This window comes from the organism of the source record quoted next, unplaced genomic scaffold (assembly GCF_019419815.1).
Source record: "Pyrus x bretschneideri cultivar Hongxiangsu unplaced genomic scaffold, Pyrus_bretschneideri_v1 Contig32, whole genome shotgun sequence".
Taxonomy (NCBI): Eukaryota; Viridiplantae; Streptophyta; class Magnoliopsida; order Rosales; family Rosaceae; genus Pyrus; species Pyrus x bretschneideri.
In genome coordinates, this window is record NW_025999635.1 from 2,404,864 (window position 1) to 2,422,688 (window position 17,825).

The 17,825-nt window shown below is 38.1% G+C and overlaps 1 protein-coding gene across 3 annotated transcripts; it reads right to left on the reverse strand.

The window, feature by feature from the left end:
* Positions 1 to 1,538: 1,538 nt before the first annotated feature.
* Positions 1,539 to 16,484, reverse strand: LOC103936050 (protein DETOXIFICATION 35-like). Of its 3 annotated transcripts, XR_007260519.1 has the most exons (9): positions 16,134 to 16,484; positions 8,351 to 8,976; positions 8,052 to 8,108; positions 7,690 to 7,928; positions 7,483 to 7,601; positions 7,279 to 7,365; positions 7,096 to 7,194; positions 3,057 to 3,254; positions 1,539 to 1,593 (listed from the first exon to the last, which is right to left on the reverse strand). XR_007260519.1 is itself a non-coding variant. In XM_048590473.1 (8 exons), exons 1-7 carry the CDS (start codon positions 16,434 to 16,436, stop codon positions 7,117 to 7,119), a joined length of 1,500 nt encoding a protein of 499 aa, XP_048446430.1. In that variant the 5' UTR covers positions 16,437 to 16,484; the 3' UTR covers positions 2,908 to 3,254; positions 7,096 to 7,116. The 3 variants fall into 3 exon arrangements, 2 of the variants coding, with proteins under 2 accessions (XP_048446430.1, XP_048446429.1); XM_048590473.1 differs by lacking the exon at positions 1,539 to 1,593 and having other exon boundaries at positions 2,908 to 3,254; positions 7,483 to 7,592; XM_048590472.1 differs by lacking the exon at positions 1,539 to 1,593 and having other exon boundaries at positions 2,908 to 3,254.
* Between the last annotated feature and the right edge of the window lie 1,341 nt (positions 16,485 to 17,825).

The window sequence follows — 17,825 nt, forward strand, 5'->3', positions numbered from 1 at the left end:
GGGAATTTTGCCAGGGGGCAAGGAAGTTAAAGTCCAAGTACCATTAGCATGTAAAGCTTGAAGCTCCTCAGTCATAGCACGTTGCCAATTGGGGTCAGTGGCAGCCTCGGCAAAGGAGGAAGGCTCCACAGTCCGACTGACAGAGTTAATGTAAGAAAAATGCCTGGGAGAGTAACAGTGATAAGAGAGAAAATTACAAAGTGGATATCCCGTACCTTGTGTAGAACCGGGTTGCGAAGTCGAAGATGGGTGGGATGGCAGAATCACCTGCGAGCAAACGTAGTCTTTTAAATAGGATGAAGGTTTATGGGCACGGGAAGAGGTGCGGGGAAGGGGAGGATTGGTAGGTAGTGGGGGGGTAGGGATGTCCGTGGGTAAAAGGGTGAAAGGTAAGGAAGTAGCCGGGGGGGGGGGGGAAGGAGGGGATGCCGAGAGGGCAGGGGCATGGGGAGGAACGGGTAATGGGGCAGCAAGGGAATCTGTGGGAGGCGTGGAAGGGGAGGAAGGTGGAGGAGGGTGAGGCGTCGGGGCAGGAAGGGGTGGGTTATATGTAAAGTCCAGAGGGGGTGGGATGGGTAGGGTAGGCGAAGAGGATGGGATAGGAGGGTGAGAAACGACATAAGGGAAAATACTATCGTGAAAGATGACGTCTCGACTAGTGAAAATACGGTGATTGTCGAGATCGTAAAGGGTATAGGCCTTTTGTCCATGAGGATAACCGAGAAAAATGCAACGATGAGCCCGAGGGGAAAATTTGGTGGTGGGAGTGACAGAGGTGGCATATGCCAAACAACCAAAGACGCGGAAGTGGTCATAAGATGGGGTTTTCGAAAAGAGAACCTCAAATGGGGATTTATGATGGAGAAGACGGGTAGGGAGACGATTGATGAGATAAGTAGCGGTAAGAACACATTCCCCCCAAAACTTGATAGGAAGATGGGATTGAAAACGAAGGGCGCGAGCGGTTTCAAGAAGATGACGATGTTTTCTTTCAACAACGCCATTTTGTTGGGGGGTATAAACACAAGAAGTTTGTAAAAGCACCCCATGATCAGAGAAAAAACTACGAAGAGATAAAAATTCACCACCATTGTCAGTACGAATGCATTGGATGGTAGTGCGGAATTGGGTAGTGACATAAGCAAAAAAATCCTTAATTAATTGTTGAGTGTCGGATTTATGTTTCATGAGGAAGACCCACGTAAAGCGAGAAAAATCATCCACAATGGTTAAGAAATAATTAGCACCAGAAAGAGAAGATTGACGATTCGGGCCCCAAATATCACAATGAATTAAAGCAAAAGGGAAAGTTGATGAAATTGAACTCAAAGGAAAAGGTTGACGAGTTTGTTTTGCCAACGGACAAACATCACAAATATGACTAGAATCAAAAGTGCAATTAAGAGAGCTAGATGCTAAAGCTTGCAAACGAGTGGAGGATGGGTGACCAAAACGCCTATGCCAGAGGGAGGAGGGGATGGTAATGATGTTGCAGAGAGGTTGACGGGTGGGGAGAGAAGAGGTAAGGGCCACAAGGTAATACAGATCGCCACGTCGCTTACCCACACCAATCATTTCCTTCGAAACCAAGTCCTGCAAAACACACCAAGAAGGAAAGAAGGTTATGGAACACGATAATCCATCTGTAAGTTTACCAACCGATAAAAGGTCCACTCAGAAATTAGGGACGCATAAAATATACTTCAAAGTAACTGAGGAATTTAAAGGAAAAGTGCCGGTAAAAGTAATGGGAGCGGAAGCACCACTAGGCAAAGAAACAGGCGGCAAATGTGAAGGAGAACGATTAACCAAACCTGAAGCGGAAGAAGTAATATGATCCGTAGCACCACTGTCAAGAATCCATTGACCATGACGAGAGGTGACAGGTAACAAACCTTGGGCAAAATCAGTAGTGAGCACGGCATTGGCCTGAGGAGGGGTGGTGGTGTCACGTAGAGCAGCTAGAACACGGGAGTGCTGCTCGGCAGAGAGGTCAGGCATGGCAAGCTGCAAGTCATGCAAAGTGGGCTGGGTCCCGTGCACTTGGTGGGTCGCTGGAGTAGAAGAGGAGGCGGGGGCCTGGGTGCCTTGCACGTGATGGGCCTGGGTGAAATTATGGGGCCGGGAAGCAGAAAATCGTGGCTGCTGGGGAGGACTGGAAGGTGCATGGCTGCGGGAAGAACTGGAAGCAGTGGCACGGCGCGGTGGTCGCCACGGTTGGCCATGGAGGGGATGGCCAACGGGATAGCCATGAAGTTTATGGCAGGTGTCTCGGGTATGATAATCAAAATTGCAGTAGGTGCAGTGGAGGGGAGGACGAGCAGAGGAGGGACGGAACGGGCCACGAACAGCCATGGGAACGGCAGAGAAAGCTGCCGAAAAAAAAAATTAGGGCTAGGGTTATAAACCTGCTCTGTATACCATGTAGAAAAAGGTATGTAGGCTAAAAATTATATTTGTTATTGATACATGAATGTGGAAAAATGGAAGAGAATGCAAATGGAAGAGAATGCTTATGGAAGAGAATGCAAATGGAAGAGAATGCTTATTTTTTCATTATCTTTCTCTACAAGATTACAAGGATATATATATACATGATACAAATGTGTAGGTAGGACAAGGTAGTCGTCCTAGTGTGTAGGTAGGACAAGGTAGGACGGCTGTAGAGGACAAGGTAGCCGTCCTAGTGTGTAGGTAGGACAAGGTAGGACGGCTGTAGAGGACAAGGTAGCCGTCCTAGTGTGTAGGTAGGACAAGGTAGGACGGCTGTAGGACGGGTTGACGGCTGTAGGACGGCTAGTGTGTAGGTAGGACAAGGTAGGACGGCTGTAGGACGGCTTATTCTTCTAATAATAATATTATATACAATTACACAAGGACTCCAACCATATTCCTTATTTGTCTAACAGAACACAACCCAATGAACTCATATATTTAAGAAATAATGAAACTCAGGCAGCTCCTTAGTAATGAATTACAGTAAAAAATTTCAGTGGCATGGAATTTATTCATAATTTCATGTTTTATTCAAATTCTTAAAAACTCAGTAAATATACTTTTTCGTTGTGAAAATACGAGAGCTGGATGATCACTTCCACTTCTTGAACTTGCCACCTCCTGCCGTCGTGCTTTCCATGGTGCTGCACTGCACCCCACGTGCTGATAATGACCCCCATGACCATGAGCAACATGGTGAGCTCCGTAAGCAGCCGCCGGACTCCCACCCACCATCGCCGGCCCTACGCTGTAGTGCACTGAACGAATAGAGAAACACCACGTACAATTGAATAAACACTTATTACATATAAATCCTCTCCACTAATTAACTCAAATCTCCTGAAATGATAGACTGCTGTGGCGAAATCACTAACTGGTCCAATTTTTTAAAGAAAAGAATAATTAACTTAAATCTGTTAGTTATGCTACATTTTTCTATAATACATGAAAATGAAAATATGACTTTAACCTCTGAAACTCAATTTTTTTTTTACTTAAAACTCCACATAATTTAATTTTCTAACTGAACTTAGTGAATAGGCTCCACCTAAACAAATTTCTTAATTAAGTTTTTTTATATATTTTTTTAATCTAATTTCTTAATTAAGTTTGACTTTACACAATTTGTATTTCTAGATGCCTAAATATACCCCTAATTACTTATTTGTTATCTACATTAATTATATGGATATTATGTAAATTAATGTCATGAAATATTTTTCAAACTAAACAAACTGAAAAGGAGAATTAATGATTCGGAAAAAAAAAAATGTATATACTACTGGCCAGCGCATAAAACTTAAGCTAGTATTAGGAAGACTAATTTACCTAAGTTACCCACGATACTTTTGGTCTTCCACATCTATTTATATATTATGAAAATAATACATTATTATTTTCTTTGATAATTATAGGTAAATAAAAAAAATTTATTAAGTATTTCATTGATATTTTCCATGAAATATTGTAATAATTTTGTATTGAAAAGATATCTAAGTAACAATTCCAAATATAAGTGAATTAATTTATATTTTAGTTTACCTACTTAGAATATTGTAAAACATATTTCACACTTACATATATAATAAGCAGTAGGTACGTTAATAGTTTACCTTGTGACATCCCACATCGTCCAGGGGAGTGATCCTTATATGTATATTTTCATCCCTACCTAGCACGATGTCTTTTGGGAGCTCATTGGCTTCGGGTTCCATCGGAACTTTGAAGTTAAGCGAGTTGGGGGCGAGAGCATTCCTATGATGGGTGACATTGTGACATCCCACATCGCCTAGGGGAGTGATCCTTATATGTATATTCCCATCCTTACCTAGCATGAGGTCTTTTGGGAGCTCACTGGCTTCGAGTTCCATCATAACTTCGAAGTTAAGCGAGTTGGTCGAAGTTAAGTGAGTTGGGGGCGAGAGCATTCCCATGATGGGTGACATTGTGACATCCCACATCGCCCAGGGGAGTGATCCTTATATGTATATTCTCATCCCTACCTAGCACGAGGCCTTTTGGGAGCTCACTGGCTTCGGGTTCCATCGGAACTTCGAAGTTAAGTGAGTTGGGGGCGAGAGCATTCCCCGGAGTGGTGACCCACTGGGAAGTTCTCGTGTGAGTTCCCAGAAACAAAATCGTGAGGGCGTAGTCGGGGCCTAAAGCGGACAATATCGTGCTACGGTGGTGGAGCGGGCCCGGGAAATGGTCCCCCCGTGCCCGGATGTGACAATTTGGTATCAGAGCCTAACCCTGGCCGCGTGTGTGCCGACGAGGACGTCGAGCCCCTAAGGGGGGTGGATTGTGACATCCCACATGGCCCAAGGGAGTGATCCTTATATGTATATTCCCATCACTACCTAGCACGAGGCCTTTTGGGAGCTCACTAGCTTCGGGTTCCATAGGAATTTCAAAGTTAAGTGAGTTGGAAGCGAGAGCATTCCCCGGATGGGTGATCCACTGGGAAGTTCTCGTGTGAGTTCCCAGAAACAAAACCGTGAGGGCGTAGTCGGGACCCAAAGCGAAAAATATCGTGCTACGGTGGTGGAGCGGGCCCGAAAAGTGGTCCCCCCAGGGTCGGGATGTGACATACCTACTTACATATATAATAAGGAGTAGGTAAATTAATTTATATGTAAAACGATTCCATTGAACAATACTAAATGATATAGTTATTATATATGGAAATGCATTAGATTGTTGAAAAATTTAAAAACAAATACTAAAAAAACATAGGCATTATTAGTTTGTTTTTTAATGCTTTGATTAGAGCCAAAATTCAAGTGTGGGTGAGAAACAGTTTAGAAGGGATGTGGCATATGTTGTATATAAATTGTAATAGTAGGTTACTTGTATTTTTACATCGCAGTTTATTTGAATTTTTGGTTTTTGTTGGATTATATATAGGTAGGTTTTTGTCCAGAAAATATGAGTTGAATGGGTCTATCTGTAATGAACCCTACATGATATGACAAGTAATATAAAACTTCATGCCAATTATATTTCATTAAATATTAATTGAATACATTACATTACATAACGCATGTGATATTAAGATATGATACAATTATGTAATAAGTTTAACATTACTCGTATTCAGACCTAAAATGATAAGTAAAAGATTCAATTTAATCATGATTTCTGTGAGAATAATACCTTGTACTTATTTTTTCACATTAGGGAGGCATACGTAATCATAATTTTAGAGTACCAATAAGTTCATCTTTCTTTTGGGGAGGATTTTATTTTTTAAATTGATGAAGTATCCAAACCAAATGTTTATTTGATTGTAAGGAGGCCTCTCAAAAATAGTATGTGATGTTATCTTTCTGGATTAAACTTGATCGTAGTAAAATTAAATGAGCAAATTGATTCATGACATTATCTTTTTACAAAGCAGTAAAGATATTTGCATTCAAAATGTTGGAACCAAATTTGCGGACATCCGCAGATGGAGGCGAGAACTAAATCAGAATTGTCCATGATCACCAGCTGAGGGGAGAATGAGGTTGATTGGGGGTGTGGTTGAATCCAGAAAGAATGGCATGAACCATTCTTGACGAATGACCTATGACAGGGTGAGGAGATGAGTTCTCCATGAATGTGTCTATGCCTAGACGACAGTATGAGGACCTCTATTATTGATAAATAGAACAAGTGTATTGTGGTTTTGTAGAAGGCAATATGTGAATGTAGGTGGATATCTATGGTAGTGTTGTAGAGAATAAAGTGATCATCCCATATAAATACCCATGCTAGTGTATTTATAGGGATCTTGAGTCCTTGTAGGAGAGTAATCTTCATCCAAGGGAGCCTATCTAGGAGAAAATTTAGGATAAGATACCTAATCTTACTAGAATATTGATGTTGCCTAATCCCTAAGATATCCTAATTTGACTTTAATTAGGGTTTCCTTACTTGAAAGACAAGTAACATCTTTAATGAGCTTAAGCCTAGTCTGTCTGACTTCGCTTGGTATTCTGACTTTGTTTGACTAATGCTAGTCCAATATGACTAAGGCTAGTCCGATCTGACTAAGGCTAGTCCAAACTAACTAAGATGTCTATAAAAGTAACCTGTTCCGATCCACATCAGGCCTCTCAACCTGTTTGCCTAAACATCACACACTATAGCCATTCTGGTCTTTCTTGCCACCTAAGGTGCCACATGTCTTGGGTCTAGAAAATTATGGTCCTCCAAAAACTAACTGATCTAAGAGTTACAAAATTGAATGAGGCGATGCATTGAAGGAGTAGGATTCTCTCCCCTCCTATTCCCATTCCCTTCCCTCCCTTCCTCTCATATATTGTTTTTTGTCTTATTGTCTCTATAAAAAAAAAATCAATATAAGATGTTGACGTGGCTAAACCGTAACCGTTCAAATAGGAGGGGAGGGAAAGGGAGAGAGATTAGGAGGGGAGATAATCCTCTTCCTGCATTGAATGACAGGATGCGCTGGGGGTTCCTGGATGTGATGCTCTCTTTCACCATCGCAATTAAGTTTTGTGGGTGTTTTGGGCACCCTTTAAACGAGCAATGATGAGTTAATCTCGCCTAATCTACCATTTACTTGCAGGAAAAAAGTGGATATTTACGTACCCCAATTAAACTGAAATTTTTTTATATAATTTCAGCTGCATTCTCAGTTTTGATGTCTTGCCCACCCCACTTCCGAACGCGATTTGTTGCTTGCTCGACCTGCAATTTGATTTCAATATGAATAAACAATGAAATGCGGAAACGAAAGTTGGAGAGATTCGCAATAAGCTATTGACTAATTACCTCTGTGTTCCAGTTGGTTTTGTAAAGTATAATTAGCAGAAGCATGGTTTGGAGAGCGGTTCCACATATCATGCCTCCCCAAAGGCCCTACAATATCAGTCAACTAACTCATCAAATACTTGGAAATTAAACTATTTACAGTCATGGTTGGAGTTGCCAAATTAACTTGGGCATCATTGAAAGAAAAAATATATATAAATTTACCATGACTCCCAAATTTGCAACATGGCAAAGAAGGTATCCAAGAGGAAGTCCAAAAATGTAGTAACAACCCAAGTTTATATAAGCTACCATTGCCTGCCATCCACCTCCAACTGCAACACCTTCACAAAAAAGAAAGCATGGCATCATAATACGCGTACACAACACTTTTGAATATGCATAAAACATAGTGACTTTTCAAATTAATACCTGATATTACTGGTTGGACACTGTTAAGCAACATAGTTATACCAAGAAGGTATGCTAGTTTAGCGACCGCTTGTTGCAGCTCCTTGTCACTTGTATAAAGTACAGCGAAATCATCTCTAGTTATTAAAATAAGAACCATGAAAAGAATCCCAAGTACAAGAGATTGAAATATTGTAACATAGACAGAGTATTTGGCTGCTCTGGGACGTCCTAATCCAAGCTCATTAGAGACACGAACACTACGGAATAAAAAAAAACAAATTATTATTGTCACTTCAAAATAATTTCAAAGAAAGATCACCAAAAAATGTTTCAAAGAAGCATGTGGTAATATTCAGAGAACTATTAGTCCAATGTTTCACCTTATTGCGGCGTTTATTCCAACGAACAAGATTCCTTCCCATCCATTGATGCTCATGCTAAGGAAATCCAAAAGAGGAAAGAAAAAAAAAAGGAGAGAATACTGTTAGAAATAATCACAAGCTAAATTATTGTGTACCATAAAAAGGCGAAAGACTTAATCAGTAAATATGTCACCATGTCATATGTTTTAGTTCTCCGACATAACAACGCGTTATTAAACTGGAATATAGTCACAATAATGTACTTGGTATAGAAAAGTCTTCTCCATAAAAAGGTTGAGTTTTAAGATCCAAATTACCAGATAGAAAGAGAGCCAACGGCTATAACTGCATTAGAAAGATGTCCTGTGAGAATGATAATACTCATCATGTACCAAATTTCCAGGCAGAGCATCACAGCAGAGGCAAGGGAAAGTCTTACAAATGCCCAAATCTCCTTGAATGCCAGCCATGAAAATCCAGTCCAACCTTCCTTACACCAACCCATAACATACACAACTTGAGTAATTGCCATCCCCCATCTCGTGACGGTAAATGACACAGCTGCCCCCGTTGTGCCCCAATCGAACACATAGATGAAGAGCCCTAGCATTCCTATCTCTACGATCAAACCCAAAACAGCAATCCATGCCAGCACCTTCACCTTCCTCTGAGACTGGAGGAACTTCTGAGTTGGGAAAATTACAGCAAGTGAGAACAGATGGGGGATTATTTGGAGTGTGAATTTTCCGGCTAGATTAGCTATGTCGTCTTCTTGGCCCAACCACTTTAGAATCGGCGTGGCAAAGATGTAGGTCGGCAAGATGAAGATGCTGGTTACAAATAGGATTATACATGAGCGCTGCATGTAGATCCCACGCATATGAACTTGTCCAGCACCAAATGCTTGTCCACATAGGGTCTCCAGAGCACTCCCCATCCCAAGCTGCAATTCATCGTAATCAGGACATTGATTGTCTCACAACATAACATATATATCATGTCCTAGTATAAAGTTTTAAATGTATCAGAATATTTGACAACATTTGGCCTCTAGAGCACTCTCTATTCCAAACAATATGTACAATATGTTTCAACAAAATGTACCTGATTAGTACAATAATTTTGATGGACAATTTGACAATATAATATGTTAGATACGAAGGAAGTTGAGGTTCCACTATGATAAAATCAATTGACAATATGAAAAGTGACTATAGACGGTGCCATCATAGGCTCACAGTGGTCAATTGACCACTATGGACTTCAAATGTTTTTTTTTTTTTTCCATTTAGTTAGATTATATTTCATAAAAATTGTATTAATAATGTACAATATGTTGTAAAAACTATATGGTGTATGCCAACATCCCACATGCATTAGTATACCAACATGCATTTGGAAAAACGTGACAAGGATAGTGATATATTTGTTGTTATGTAATATTGTCAAAAGTAGCCATCATATCATTTATGGATGTTCTCATGGGAGTAGCTCTATAAATAGAGTGATCCGTGTGTTATCAAAATACACATTGCGAAAGAAAGAATCAAATAAATAATATCAGTATATTTCCCCCCTCTCTTTATCTACCATCCTTTGTGTTATAGCTACTAAAGTTATAGTGTGATATTTTGCACCCGTTTCTCTCCTATCTTTAGCAAATGTTATTTCTCTAACTTTTGCCTATTTATAACACGTTATCAGCATGACTCTCTAACCCTAAACAATTATCATCTCCATTCGCCGAAAATGTTTCCTCCTAGGATTTTATTGTTCTTCTTCTTCCTTTGCCTCACCTGCTAGATATACCCTCGTGAAGAACTGTTTGCACCATGCTTGCTTTTCGTTCTTGATTTAACAATTACTTATATATTTGATTTCTTGTTTGGTGTAGTTCTTGATTACTAACCCAATATTTATTTATGTTAATTTTACTGCGATCAAAGATGGTGTGGTATCATCGCCCATCTTGGACTACAGATTTAATTTTACTATTTAACAATTACTTATATATTTGATTTCTTGTTTGGTGTAGTTCTTGATTACTAACCCAATATTTATTTATGTTAATTTTACTGCGATCAAAGATGGTGCGGTATCATCGCCCATCTTGGACTACAGATTTAATTTTACTGCAATTTTAGGTGGTGCGGTATAATCGTCCACCCTGCATATTTAAATTTTCCTGCTATTTAATTTTACTGCAATTTTGGATGGTGTGGTATAATCGTCCACCCTTCTCTGCATATTTAAATTTTCTTGCAGTTTGAGTGGTGTGAAATAATCACTCATCCTATAGTTACTTCAATGAGAATGGTGCGGTACAATCGCCCTTCTCATTAATCATGTAAATCTCGAGCTTGAAGTTTCAAGTGCTTATCATTTTGGATTCCTCCAGGAATACATATTGTTGCAAGTTCTTACAAATCTCATTTTTCTTTCAGAAAAGAAAATGACAAACTTGGCAAAACTTGATTTTGTTGCCTTGGACCATTACTAGGAAGAACTACCTTACCTGGGTAGTGGATACCAAGATCCATCTGGAGGCAAGAAATCTTGGAGAAACCATTAGGGAGGAAAACAGTGCATCATCTCAAGATCGGGCGAAGGCCATGATCTTTATTCGTCACTACCTTGATGAAGGACTAAAGAGCGAGTACCTAACAGTTGAAGATTCATTAACTCTCTGGAAGACATTGAGAAACAGATACAATCATCAGAAAACAGTGATTCTTCCAAGAACTCGTTATGAGTGGACTCACCTAAGTATCCAAGATTTTAAGTCAGTGGCTAATTACAATTATGTGATATTCAGAATTAGCTCCCAGATGAAGCTCTGTGGGGAAACCATTACTGATGATGATATGCTGGAAAAGATTATCAGCACCTTTGATGCCTCCAACATGCTATTGCAGCAGCAATATAAAGAGCGAAGCTTCACTGAATACAACCAGCTAATATCTGTGCTCTTAGTAGCTGAACAAAACAATGAGCTCCTGATGAAGAATCATCATTCCCGACCTACTAGATTGGACACCATTCGTAGAAGTGAATGATGCTTCCCTTGAAGGGAATACCACATCCTCTCGTGGCAATAATTACAAACGAGGACGTGACCATAAGTGAGGCCGGTGGAACGAGAAGGGTAAGAATCATGGTGTCCAGTTTCACAACCAGGTTCTAAATCATAATTCAGGCCCGAGCTTCAAGAATGCAAATCGCCACAAAGGCAAAGCTCATATGAACAACGTTCATAGAAACTCTGAAGGAGCTTGCCATAAGTGTGGTGGATCTATATCAAGCCTCCTTCAAGAGATTCAGCCTCTCGAAAGAGAAAGACTAGGGCACAACTGAATCCAAATGAAATCATTCAAGAAAAGAAAATGAATGATAAATCCCCAATTCATGATTCTGAAAAAGAAAATGTCCTTAATGAGACACATGTCCCTGAAGAGATAAAAGTGCATGAAAGCAAAGAAATCTTCATAAATTATGCATGTACCAACGAATTGTGGGATTGAAATGAAATAATCATCGATGACATGTTCACATTCTTAGTAGCCAGTGAAATCATATTAAGCGATGATATTGAACCCCCTATGTTGATGAATGTAAATAGAGACAAGATTGGCCTAAATAGAAAGATGCAATCCAGGCATAATTAAATTCCTTAGAAAGGCGAAGTGTTTTTGGACTAATAGTCCAAACCTTGCCTGATGTAAATCCCGTGGGTTACAAATGGGTATTCACAAGAAAGCGTAATGAGAAAAATGAGATTGCAAGATATAAAGCATGACTCGTTGCACAAAGTTTTTCACAAAGACCTGGAATTGATTATGAGGATACATACTCTTTTGTAATGGACATAATTACATTCTGTGACTTAATAAGTTGAGTGGTTTCAGAAAAACTTGACATGCGACTTATGGATGTTATCACCGTGTATCTATATGGAGAATTAGATACTGACATAAATATGAAAGTTCCAGAATGACTTAAGTTGCCTGAAATGACTAACAAACCACGAGGTATGCTCTCAATCAAATTGAGGCGGTCATTGTATGGGCTAAAACAATCTGGACGAATGTGGTATAATCGTCTCAGTGAATATTTGATCAAAAAAGGATATATCAACAATGTCATTTGCCTTTGTGTGTTCAATAAGAAATCCAATTTTGGATTTGCTATAGTGGTAATATATGTCGATGATATGAACCTAGTTGGAACTCCTGAATAGCTCAATAAAACTGTTGAATATCTGAAAAACGAATTTGAAATGAAAGACCTTGGGAAAATAAAATATTGTCTTAACCTACAGATCGAGCATTGTGCTAGTGGAATTTTGGTCCACCAATCAGCTTATATTGAAAAAATCTTGAAGTGATTTGGAATGGACAAGGCTTATCCACTTAGCATACCAATGGTCGTTCATTATTTGGACATTAAGAAAGATCCATTCCGTCCAAAAGAAGATGATGAAATGTTCCTTGGTCCAGAAGTACCATATCTGAGTGCAATAGGTGTTCTATTATATTTAGCACAGTGTACTCGACCAAATATAGCTTTTTCAGTTAACCTGTTTGTAAGGTATAACTCTGCTCCAACAATTCACCATTGGAAATGAATCAAAGATGTTTTGCAATACCTTTGTGAGACAATAGACATGGGTCTCTTCTACTTAAAGAAATCTACAAATGACCAGATCTTTATGGTACTTTTGGATCAAGGACCATTTCATCATCTTCTTTTGGACGGAATGGATCCTTCTTAATGTCCAAAGAACAAACATCCCTTGGCGTGCTAAGTGGATAAGCCTTATCCATTCCAAATCACTTCAGGATTTTTTCAATATAAGCTGATTGGTGGACCAAAATTCCACTAGCACAATGCTCAATCTGCAGGACGAGACAATATTTTATTTTTCCAAGGTCTTTCATTTCAAATTCGCTTTTTAGATATTCAACAGTTTTATTGAGCTCTTAAGGAGTTCCAACTAGGTTCATATCATCGACATATACTACCACTATAACAAATCTAAAATTAGATTTCTTAATGAACACACAAGGGTAAATGACATCACTAAGATGATTATACCACATTCGTCCAGATTGTTTTAGCCCATACAATGATCGCCTCAATTTAATTGAGAGCATACCTCGTGGTTTGTTAGTAGTTTTAGGCAACTTAAGTCATTCTGGAACTTTCATATTTATGTTAGTATCTAATTCTCCATATAGATACGTGGTGATGACATCCATAAGTCTTATGTCAAGTTTTTCTAAAACCACTAAACTTATTAAGTAACGGAAAGTAATTGTGTCCATTACAGGAGAGTATGTATCCTTATAATCAATTCCAGGTCTTTGTTGAAAACCTTGTACAACGAGTCATGCTTTATATCTTGCAATCTCGTTTTTCTCATTGCGCTTTCTTGTGAATACCCATTTGTAACCCATGAGATTTATATCAGGCAGGGTTTGGACTATCAGTCCAAAAACACTTCGCCTTTCCAAGGAATTTAATTCTGCCTTTTCCAAGGAATTTAATTCTACCTGGATTGCATCTTTCCATTTAGGCCAATCTTGTCTCTATTTGCATTCATGAACATAGCGGGGCTCAATATAATCGCTTAATATGATTTCACTGGCTACTAAGAATGCGAACATGTCGTCGATGATTATTTCATTTCAATCCCACAATTCGTTAGTGCATGCATAATTTGTAGAGATTTCTTTGCTTTCATGCACTTCTGTCTTTTCAGGGACATGTGTCTCATCAAGGACATTTTCTTTTCCAGAATCGTGAATTGGGGATTTAGCATTCATTTTCTTTTTTTGAATGATTTCATTTGGATTCAGCTGTGCCCTCGTCTTTCTCTTTCGAGGGGCTAGATTTCTTGAACTTGGGGGTCTACCACACTTCAGGCGTGCACCAGATGATTCATTCGCTGTCACTTTATTTTGTCAAACAGGAACATCCATTCTTACAGGTGCATTTGCAGCTGGTATACGTGACTTTGTCACTTTTGAAGCATCATTAAATGCATCTGGCATTTGATTAGCAATACTTTGAAGGTGAACGATCATTTTCACCTCATTTTCACATTGAGTGCTTTGTGGATCAAAATGTGATAAGGTGGGAACAACCCATGTCATCTCTTGCCATTATTCTGGAGCGGTCTTTTCTCCCCCTAATGACGGGAAGACTGTCTCATCAAAATGACAATCCGCAAAACGATTTGTAAATATATCACCTATCAAGGGTTTCGAATATCTAATAATAAATATATCACATGTTATTTGTGGTTTAAGTTTTGTTTGATATGTTCCCTGCACATTGCAAAATTCTGCTACTATTTTGGAGGTTTTTGTGTGCAAGTCCATTGTTTGGCTTTTGTGTGGTTTTATTAAACTAAAGTAGGTGCAGGTCCAGTGTTCTTTCGAAAGATTTCTAATAGCTTGGTTTGACAAGTGCAAGTCTATATTAACTTAGTCTTCTCTTTATCGAAATTATAATAATACTATTAAATTAGTCTTGTTATTTTTATTCCAGCTGCTTGTGCTTGAAGTTAATGTAGTTGCACTTGCTTATGAGGCTGGTAATGGTGAATTTTATCTCAAGTATATTGTATGAATTATCCCTCTGTTATGTTTTCTCATGGGTTCCTAACTTGTGTTACTCTACCATTCAGCTAATGACAAGAATATATTGTATATTTTGTCCCTCTATTGTGCACAACACACTGAGCAAGGAGCTTTGTACTAATAAGTTTGATTGTGCTAGGAATACATTGTATGTTTTGCTTTCTCTGCCTTGTGTTTATTCCAAGTACATGGACGAATAGTTTGATTATGTCTATGCTAGACATGAGCAAGGAGCATTGTGTAAGCAATTTTGATTCCCCAATAAGTTGCAACTGTCGTCATTAATACAATTTGATCAAGTTGTGAGAAAATTTTTATGTTTGAGTATTTTCTTTGTATTCTTGAGGACAACTAATTAATCCCAGAGTTAAATATCTTTTAATTATTATTGCGTAACTTATTGTACCTTCTTTCATTCATTTTGATTTGCATCTTATTAAGGGATTAAAGAGTAGCTTTCAAATGGCAGGTGGTCTGAGATGTTGATTGCAAGGTTTGGAATATCTTTTACTATATGCTTGATTACATGAGTACATGCTTTTATCATCCAACATGCAAGTGATATTCAAGTCTGACCATATGCTTGATTACGTGATTACATGCTTTCTTGTTGACAAATGGTTAAGTTTTCATTGTTTAGTGTAACTATGGTGTTAATTGCAGCCCGTCCCCATTTTCTAACAGATTGTTGTGTTAAAGTATCTTCAATTGAACGTATCTTTTTCATGATGTGGTGTGAATCAGTGCAGCTCCATAATGTTATTACTTATAGAAAGATTCCTAGCTACAATTTGATTGTTTCGGTTTTAAGGATGCTCTTTCTTATGTTGTCATACATAATAATTACCATTTGTATATTTTTGATAGATATTATTGCAAAGCTATTGCTAAACCGATATTGAGGAATGGGAGTAGGATATGACTATTGTATGATATAATACTTTGTATAACCACTGTAATAAATGCAGCATTATTAGAAATTATTTTGTGTGTGTTCAAGCATTTATTTTTTTTATAAATTAAAATTCTCTCCCGACAAAGCTAATTTTGTCGGTAAACTAAGGCAGTGCCGATACAATATCTTTTCCGACGAACACATCTTATTGGTAAAACGGTGCATTTTGTAGGCTTAAAAATCATTTTCTGACAGAATTTTTTGTTGGGGTTTAAGAATGCCAACGAAATATGTTTTGTCGGGAAAGAACCACTTCATAGCCGACGAAATGTTGAATTTTGTCGGCTAGAGTCTTGCACGACATGCTTTGCGCGACAAAATGGCCGACAAATTTTTTCATCGTGAAAGAGTCTTTACCGACAAATTTTGACTTTTGCCGATAAATTTATTTTGTCTGTAAAGTCAAAATTTCTAGTAGTGATGCGTGTGCCAATGAGAGGAGTTAAGGAAAAGAATGTTAAGAAAGGAAAAGAATGCGAAGAAAGGAAAAGAGTTAAGTACCATGACTCCAAAAGAGAATATGGAGATGACGGTGAGCGAAATGGAGATGGCAGAGAGCTCAATAGTTCCGAGATGACCAGCAAAGAGCACAACAACTGCGGTATTTCCATACATACACATCATAGTGATCACAGTCGAACCGGCTATTTGCCACAGCTTCACTGTCTCTATCCAAAACATACGCCGGAATGCATCAAAGCTCCTCACCGGTGCATAATCTTCATTGGTGCCTTCATAAAGAAGTGGCTTATTGCTCAACTCAACGTCACCGTCACCGGCTGTGTGGAGCAGCGGCTTCTCCATTAAGTTAAGAGCAAGCTATAATTAAATATGAGGGTTTGGGACCTTGACCTTAATATATGTTATCGAAAAGAAATGCCCTTAATATTTTATAGACTTCCGTGTGCAGCATGGGCTTCTCCATTAAGTTTGGTAGTACAAGATTTTGTTTGAAAAGTAGTTAGGTACCAATGCCCTTAATCGTTAAATTGTTGTTAGGTGGAGCTTCTCCATTAAGTTGGGTTTGAAAGTTTGGTACCTTCTTATAAACTTCTTTTCGAAATGCATTTAAAATGACTGAAATCGTTTTTAGTAAAAATGTTTTTGAAACTGATCCTTAAAAATTCAAGTGGATCCTGGAAAAACACTTGAAGTGTTTTATACAAGAAGTACATAACCGGTGTTTTTTCAAAAAGCATTTGAAGTGATTTTGGAACTCAAAATCAATTTCATAAAAAACGCTCTCAGTCATTTAAAAAACACTTCAAAACAAGCCATAAATATGATTTATAGTATCCCAATGGTTTTCTTTACTGGTCTCATGGTGTTCAAAGTCACACACATCCATATGCACGGATCATGATCAAATTATTAAATTATATAATGCGGCAGGAGAAAAACTAAATTTGATTTGGGATAGAGAGACTACTATTGAGACCACATTCTGTAAACCATGTGACGTCGTTATTAATAATTGAATTATTATTAAGTGTTGATTAACGTGCTTATTTTTTATTGGTGACACGTCACATAATTTACAAATTTAGTCTAAAAAATTAGTTTACTTAACATTACTCATTGGAGAGATTTTTTAGTGTGCAAAAAGCATTAGATGGAACACCACATGTTATTCTAAAATTGAAGATTTTTTTTTTTTTCAAATGTCTCTCCAATTATATTATGATATGTGGTGTCTTGTCCTGTATTCCAGGCACACTGAGAAATCTCTCTACTCATTAATTTATGAGAAATGCTAAAAAGAATCTCTCAAAAGTGAGACTCTCCATATAGGTAAGAAAAAGAAAAAGGTATATATATTATAGGATCAAAGAGGTAAGTTAAAATGGAATGATTTTCAGGTGGGTGGTATAACGGTAGAGAGGGATAGTAGGTGGTTTTTTCTTTTCTTTTATTTTTTTTATTTTTATTTTTTGAACATATGATATTATCTACACTAAAAGGGAAGGAGTAAGCTTAGCCTTGAGTAGAATGAAATAACAGAATGATCTTCAGGTGGGTGGTATAACGGTAGAGAGGGATAGTTGGTGGTTTTTTTTTTGTTTTTTTGTTTTTTTTTGAACATATGATATTATATACTCTAAAAGGGAGGAGGTAAGTTTAGCCTCACATATGAGTAGAATGAAATAAGAAGCATAAGTGCATCTATCTACGGTGTGAGCAAGAAAATAGGCA

Excerpts from the sequence above, each read along its gene's own strand:
- LOC103936050 (XM_048590472.1), bottom strand. The coding sequence starts at position 16,436 with ATGGAGAAGCCGCTGCTCCACACAGCCGGTGACGGTGACGTTGAGTTG. Across the intron at positions 7,602-7,689 it reads TGTCCAACCAGTAATATCAG|GTGTTGCAGTTGGAGGTGGA; the intron begins GTATTAATTTGA and ends TTTTTTGTGAAG. Across the intron at positions 7,195-7,278 it reads AAACCAACTGGAACACAGAG|GTCGAGCAAGCAACAAATCG; the intron begins GTAATTAGTCAA and ends ATCAAATTGCAG.